General features: G+C 44.2%; 1 protein-coding gene across 1 annotated transcript; it reads left to right on the top strand.

Moving 5' to 3' along the window:
- Positions 1-1,932: 1,932 nt before the first annotated feature.
- LOC102943310 (olfactory receptor 1020-like) lies at positions 1,933-2,880 on the top strand. The gene has a single exon (XM_007070747.3). It carries the CDS (start codon positions 1,933-1,935, stop codon positions 2,878-2,880), a length of 948 nt encoding a protein of 315 aa, XP_007070809.3.
- The last annotated feature ends 5,374 nt before the right edge of the window (positions 2,881-8,254 follow it).

The raw sequence follows: 8,254 nt of genomic DNA, 5'->3' as shown, positions 1-8,254 counted from the left end.
CGGAGGGTATTATTATGTCTCTTCACTGAGGGAGTCAAAGCAATCCACAAAAGGGTCGGGAAGAAAATCATTGCAATGATGTAATCTTTAGTGAATGGGGAAAAGGCATATAACTAAGCAGCAATGTCATCTAAAAGGTGCTGCAAGTCGATAACCAAGTCCCAGCTTCTCAACATTCGAATGAACATCGGAAAGGGGTGTAAGGGACATGTGAGTTGACTGTGCTATCTTATGAATATTATCTATGTGTTTGATCGTTATTGTGTGGCTTGCTAGATGGCTGCTGGGAGGTTAATTCCAATCGGACCAGAGACCACATAGGCTGGGAAGCAGACAATAACCCCTGATATCTCCCTGTTTTCTGGTACTTTAAGGACAGTCCTGGCATCAGTGCCATTAAAGTGTTACCTCCACCATGCTGGGTTCAGCACTGGGGCTGGTAACCACAGATGGGAGGACCAACAGGTGAGAAACTGAAACAAGGAGCTTTGGGAGTGGTTGAAAATCTGAGCCGCTAGAGCTTAGGAGAGAGGGACACAGAGGCTGCAGGGGTACAGACCGTTCCCCCCAGGACCAGCCGTCTGGATAAGCTAAGCCTACCTAAGCTTTAGGTCAGACAGATGCATGTCGGCTGTTTTGTTATGCTTTGATTCCTGCTGTTCAGATTAAATACTTGGCTTCACAAAGGCTGGTTTGGGTCACTGTGTTCATACCAGTCAAGCATGGGGAAGTCTTGCAAGGGCAGATGAACCTACCCAGGTCTGTTCAGCACTCACAGCTGGTAAACAGGTGTTGCAAACCGGGGACTGGGTCTAAAGAGTGGGAGAATTGCGGGTTTGCACCCCAGTCAGGTAAAGGCTCAAGGCCTCTCATCTGCACTGAGAGATGTCAAAGGTGCAGCTAGCCCTGAACCGTGATAAGGACACGGGTTAGGGTGGGTAAATGTTGCTAGTATAGCTAGTAGCCTTACATGCAATATTTGTTTTCCTGTATGCAATAATAATACTAAGCCTTTCTATAGAGCTCTTTGGCAAAGAGTTCCAAAGGCAAAAAACAGGATTAGGCACCCACCCTATGTCCTTTTTGTGCCTTTCAAAGTCTCTCCCTTCCTTCCTAAGTCACAAAGTAAAAGCTTCAATTTTAGAATTCGGGAAACTGAGACAGAACAAGGGAAGTGACATCCTCAAGACCATGAAGCCGGTCAGTGTCAAAGCCAGGAGTAGATCCCTGCTTTTCAGAATTTCAGAGCACTGATCAATCCCCCTGGATCATACTGATTCTCAGTGAACTGTCGTAGCGTAATTGATGTGAGGGATACAAGAGACATATAAGGTCACAGATTCGTAGATATCAAAGCTAGAAGGTTTCAGAGTAACAGCCGTGTTAGTCTGTATTCGCAAAAAGAAAAGGAGTACTTGTGGCACCTTAGAGACTAACCAATTTATCTGAGCAGGAGCTTTCGTGAGCTACAGCTCACTTCATCGGATGCATACTGTGGAAGCTGCAGAAGACAAAGCTAGAAGGGACCTTTATGATCATCTAGTCTGAGCTCCTGCATAACACAGGCCAGAGAATTTCACCCAATGATTCTGGCAACCAGCCCATAACTTTTAGAAAGAAACAGCCACTCTTGATTTAAAGACTCCAAGTGATGGAGTATCCACTACATTCCTTGGTAAGGTGTTCTGATGGTTAACTACACTCATCACTGAATGCATCTGATGAAGTGAGCTGTAGCTCACAAAAGCTTGTGCTCAAATAAATTGGTTAGTCTCTAAGGTTCCACAAGTACTCCTTTTCTTTTTGCGAATACAGACTAACACGGCTGCTACTCTGAAATCTGTCAAAGGAAATAGTTGTAGATTTTTGGAAAGGAGATCTTTCCGGTTTTGTTAATCTTCCTTCCTTCCTTTCTTTCCTTCCAGAGAATACATGGCACACATGCAATGGAAAAATGAAACATCCATCACCAAGTTCATCCTTCTGGGATTCGGGAACCTGAACGAATTTCAGATTCTGCTTTTTGTTCTGTTTTTGGTGATGTACATCCTGACTGTGGCTGGGAACCTTCTCATGATTGCGCTAGTTGTGTATGACCAGCACCTTCACACCCCCATGTACTTCTTCCTGGGGAACTTGTCTTTCCTGGAGACCTGCTACACCTCAGTCATTTCCCCCAGGTTGCTGGCTGGGTTCCTGGTAGAGGATAGGACAATCTCCTTCAGGGACTGTATCACACAGTTATTTTTCTTTGGTGCTTTGGCTTCCATAGAGTGCTTCCTTCTTGCAGTCATGGCTTATGACCGTTACTTAGCCATATGCAACCCACTCAGCTATAAGGTTATGATGAACTTCAGGGTCTGCCTTCTGTTGGTATCTGCCTCCTGGATAACTGGTTTCTCAGCCTCAGCTTTAGTAGTGGGAATGGTGCCCCAGCTAAACTTCTGCGGCCCCAATGAAATTAATAATTTCTTCTGTGACATGGCGGAGCTGCTCAAATTATCCTGTGCAAAAAGCCCCCTGGCGGAAATGATCATTCTGGTCTGCTGCTCCCTGGTAGCCCTGATCCCTTTCCTCTTCATAATTGTGTCTTACGTTCTTATCCTCTCGGCCATCCAGCAAATCGCCTCCTTCGCCGGGAGGCAAAAGGCCTTTTCCACCTGCGCCTCTCACCTGCTGGTGGTGAGTCTGTATTACGGTACCATCATTATCATGTACATGGCACCATCAGCGGACCTGTCCCCAGGCTTCCATAAAACTCTGTCGCTTATGTACACGGTCGCCACCCCAATGTTCAACCCCATCATCTACAGTCTGAAGAACCAAGAGGTGAAGGGGGCCTTCAGGAAAGTCATGATGCAGAATTTAGGCATGATTTAGGCTGTGATTTTCAGTATGGTCTCAGGAGATTTAGTACAAAACTCCCATTGGCAGATCAGTGCCTAATTTCTTTAGACCACCTTGAATAACCTAGCCCAGATCTCAACAAAATTATGACGATTGCCTACAATCTTAACTGGATTTATTACTGATCTCTTTGACTGGGTCTTTCTTCTTCCCCAGCGTCACTCAGGATTTCACAACACTGGGCCTGAAAAAATTCCTGTGAAGTTAGAGGCAGGAAGTTTGAGAAGGGACTTATATCATGGCCCTTATTGTCCAGCTGGGTTTGAAGTGTCTTTTCATGGTTGCAAAATGAAATGTGGACACTAAACTTTGGTGCCTTAGATGTTTCTAAGATCTTTGATTTCCCTCTTGGACTTTCCTCCACGCACTCAACAACAGCTCCTCCCGCCAGCTTTATCTGCACAGAAACTCACCCAAAAAGGCAGAACATGCAGAAAAAGCGTCGTGCATGACCAAGTATTCAAGGTTGGAGGGAGGGTAAAGCAGCTGTGAAGACATGTTTAAACTGAGTCCCTCTTCTCAGTCTGAAACAGCACGGCACTGCATAGCTGAGGCTCTAACAATGGAACTAATCCTTGACAAAATATGAAGTCTGTCTGAGATTTTCAAAGGAGCCTATGGGAGTTAGGCACCCACATCCAACTGTAATTTGGGTGCTTAGTTCCCTTCAATTCCTTTGGGAATCCCAGCCTTCCTGGTTGCCAGATGCCAACACCTGAGCTCAAGAAAACCTCTTCTACCGAGTGTAAAAAAGAGCAAACTACAGAACATCTGAAACCAGGCAGGGGAGGACAATGGTTTGTGCAGAGGGATACGCATGCACATTTGTGTGTGTACACACATCAATTAATGTAAACATTTTGGCATAGTCTATATAACCATTGCATTTATGCATCACAGTATATTGTCCACATCTGGTTCCCAGAAGTAAGCATTTCCATCAGTAAGTTTTCTGAGGAAAGCTGTCCTACGTTGACCTGAATTATACCGGTGTTTTGAGGGAAGAATAAGTCTATCCACTTCTTATTGCAAAACCTTGTAGGAGATTGTTATTCCCTGTCCAATTCAAAGATTTTCATAAGTACAGTCGAGTCCCACAATTTAAAACTCAACCCATTAGCATTATGGACAATTTTGTGTCTCCAAAGCTTTGTTCTTAGCAATGCCCGGTGTGACTTGACTTGTTTTTCCCTAATGTAATTGCATTTAGTGAAACAGCCTAATGAGTCTCTACAGGGAAATGGTTCACATCATGATGAAGCATAGTTTACCTTTCTGAGCAATGATGGTCCGTTATAATGCCCGGCCCTTTGCCAATAGTCATCCTTTATTTCATGGACTAGCTGTCCATGACTCATTCTTGGCACGTACTGCCATACTGCTCACTTTGCAGTATAACAGCCCATTTATCAACCTTTCTTTTTGCTCCCCACTCAAACATTATGGGCTATGTTCTCCAGTGGTGTAAAATAAGGTTGCTCCACTGAAAATAATGAACTGGATTGCCATCTGGTTTAAATTGACATAGCTCCATTGAAGGCAATGGGACACATTCCCCCTATGGTGTAAATTGATGTATCTCCATTGAATAAGTGAGACGGGATCCCCAGCTGCTGGGAATCAGCCATAGCTCCACTGGAGCCAATGTCCCAGATCCCCAGCTGTAGGAAATTGGTGTCTCTGCATGGAAATTAACAGAGCTATATCAGCTTACTAGAACTGAGAATCTAGCCCTATAGCTGCTCCTTTTTTATCTCTTATTTTCTGCAGCCACCTAGAGGTGTTTTTATAGTATGGCTTCCCCTTTGGAACCCCAGAGGTTCTGCTGACATCTGGTCCCCATTATACAATGTAGCTGCTCCTTTCTCACTGCATATCAATCATCCAGTACAATGTACACGGTAAGGTCTCATCAGTGACCCAATTCAGGCATGCTGCAGCATTTAAACAGTACAGCTGCTCTGTTCTCCTTCCTTCCCATCCTGAGGCAGCAAGATCTGGTGGATTGGGCACTGGAGGTGTGGATTTGTGCCCTCGCTCTGCCATATATCTGCTGTGGGGTCTGGGGGAAATTATCTCACTTCTCTGTGCATTGGTTTCTCTTCCCAATCTTTGTTACCTTTATCTGTTTAGACTGTAAGGCCATTGAGTCCGGATCATCTCATACTGTGTGTGCAAGCCCTAGCAAGCACAATAAGGCTGTGATCTTGGATAGGCCATGAAATCACAGCTGTGATATACATAAATACTACTACTAATTGTCCCTTTTGGCCTATTGCTCTCTCAGACTGATTGGAAAGAAGTGGAAGGGGCTATTTCCGGTGTTCTCCATCCTGAAGCTAGAGGGTCTGGATCACAAACAGCACCCCCTTAGGGTAAAAACCTAATTTTTCATCTCATGACTACTGTCTCAGTCTCTCTGCAGACTCGGGCAGATGTTGCTGCATCGATTACACTCAAGGCAGTTGTCCCCTCTGAGCATGATTGTCTCTGGCTCTCTGCAGACTCAGTCAAGTGTTGTGGTGTTGGTAATACTCAAGGCAACTCCTGCCTCTCAGAGATATTGTCTCAGGCTCTCTGCAGACTCAGGCAGAGAGGATGAATGTGTCTTTCCCCTTCCTTCCCATAGAGCTGAGGGAGCTGGTGGGGGGATAATCTGTACATTTAGGCCTGAATGCTCAGACCAGGATGGAGAGGCAGAGCAGAGGAAGAGAGAGTGAGAGCAGCCAACTAGGAGAAGCAAACTGAGGGCTAGCGGCCAAGGGAGGGAACAAACTAAGGACCACATTTTCAAAACAGCTCAGCATGGCAGATGATGAGCTGTGTCAAAAATCTATCTCTAAGTGCCACTAAGGAGTTGCTGGCTGATGGACATTTTTGAAAACCCGGTTCTTTTCAATGCCTAAATGGGAGCGGAGCTTTTTTTGGAAAATCTGTCATCAGTTGTGGGTGCCAGGGTGTTGGAAATCTGGCCCTTTGGGTGAGATTTTCAAAAGCACCTAAGTGATTTAGCAGCATAACTCTAATTACTAGAGCCATTGGAACTTGGGCTTTAAATAGCTTAGAGTCTTTTGGAAAATCCCAGTCTTGTATGTGTCCAGCTTAGTGCTGAAACATCCCAGCCTGGGAGCTATATTGTGGAACATAATGGAGTGCAGAGCGCTGTCTTTGGATAGGTGCCCTTGTGCTATCTGAGCACTTCCCAAACAGTGACAGATTTTATCCACACAACAGCCCTGTGAGGTTGAGGAGGATTATCACCTTTTTACATTTCAGGTACTAGGGCACAGATTGGAAGTTTTTCTAAAAGAGCTGCTTCAGGAATTGTTTTGGGGCAGTCCTCTGGCCTGTGTTATACTGCAGGTCAGACTAGATGATCACAATGGTCCCTTCTGGCCTTGGAATCTATGGATCTCATATTTATATCATTTACAGGAGAAGATGGGGTCTCCCCTGACACCACTGAAGGGCATTTGGAATGACCAAGACTGGGAGTTACTGTGTTTTCTGTGCAGACATACAAACAATGATCCTGATTCCATCAGCCTTCTCTTCTCAAAGGATGACTGTCTTCCAATACATGCTCTATGGGATAATTGCTACTGCATGATCCATGTAAAGCCTGTTGCTGAGCCTGACCCATGGTTACTGGCCTAGTACATGGGGGGAAGCTGTACATATGATATATCTTGATTTTAGTAAGGCTTTTGTCACAGTCCCACATGATATTCTCAGAAGCAAACTAGGGAAATGTTGTCTAGACATAATTATTGTAAAATGGGTGCACAACTGGTTGAAAGACCTTTCTCAAAGAATAATTATCAACGATTCCTTCTGAAACTGGGAGGGTGTATCTAGTGGGGTCCTGGAGGGCTCATTCCTGTGTCTGCAACTATTCAATATTTTCATTAATGACTTGTATAATGGAACGGAGAGTCTGCATATAAAATCTGCTGATGACACCAAGGTGGGAGAGGTTGCAAGCACTTGGAAGACAGGATTAGATTTCCAAACAACCTTGACAAATTAGAGAATTGGTCTGGAATCAACAAGATAAAATTCAATAAAAAACATGAGCAAAATACTTCAGTTAGGAAGGAAAAATCAAATACACACCTACAAAATCGGGAATAACTGGCTAGGTGGTAGTACTGATGAAAAGGACATGGGGGTTAGAGTTTGAATATGAGCCAACAATGTGATGCAGTTGTGAAAAAGGCTAATATCATTCTGGGGTCTATTAACAGGAATGTCGTATGTAAGACACAGGAGGTAATTGTCCTGATCTACTTGGCGCTGGTGATGCCTCAGCTGTAGTACTGTGTCCAGTTCTGGTCACAGGAAAGATGTGGATGAAGTGGAGAGACTCCAGAGGACAGCAACAAAAATGATAAAAGGTTTGGAGACTCTGACCTGTGAGGAAAGGTTAAAAAAAAACAGGCATGTTTAGTCTTGAGAAAAGAAGACTGAAAGGGGACCTGGTAACAGTCTTCAGATATGTTAAGGGCTGTTATAAAGAAGCTGGTGATCAATTGTTCTCCATGTCCACTGAATGCAGTACATCAAGTAATGGCCTTAATCTGCAGCAAGGGAGATTCAGGTTACATATTAGGAAAAACTTTCTAGCTATAAGGATAGTTAAGTTCTGGAATAGGCTTTCAAAGGAGGTTGTGGAATCCCCATCACTGGAGGTTTTAATAACAGGATGGACAAACGTCTCTAAGGGATGGCCAAGGGTTACTTGGTCCTGCTTCAGGGCAGCACTGGACTTGATGACTTCTTGAGGGCCCTTCCTGCCCCACATTCCTATGACTTTATGGCGGGTTCACTCGGGCAACATGCATGAGGTCAGAGATGGAGGCAGGGAAGAAAAAAAAAGGAAGCATAGCCATCAACAAAGCTGAGTTCAGGAGTCAAAGGGACAACAGAGCTTAAGACAGAACCAACTAAGACCCAAGCAAGTCAGTAGATGCTGTCATCTACTGGCTCTTTCCGAAAACATCTGCCACTTTCTCAACTGTTGTCGCACTTTGCAGACATATAGTAGACATAACTGGAAATTCATGAAGGAACTCTTATGACATCTAGTAACCATTATACAATATAACCAACCCTCCACTTTCAATCATTCTCTGCTGCCCCCGCCAGTGCCCATTATACTGGATAGCTGCCCCTTTCCTATGCCAGTCTCTTGTGCTAACTAATGCCTGTTATACATAATAATATGATTATTAATAATAATAATACTCAGCTCTTATTTTCCCCTGTGTTAGTTACCTTCCCAAAGCATCAAGTATTTCCCTATATTTCATTTAATTCTAATTGTATTTTTAAACCGTTCCTAACT

Source organism: Chelonia mydas, chromosome 14 (genome assembly GCF_015237465.2).
Source record: "Chelonia mydas isolate rCheMyd1 chromosome 14, rCheMyd1.pri.v2, whole genome shotgun sequence".
NCBI classification, from domain to species: domain Eukaryota; kingdom Metazoa; phylum Chordata; order Testudines; family Cheloniidae; genus Chelonia; species Chelonia mydas.
This window is presented reverse-complemented; position numbering and strand designations above follow the sequence as displayed.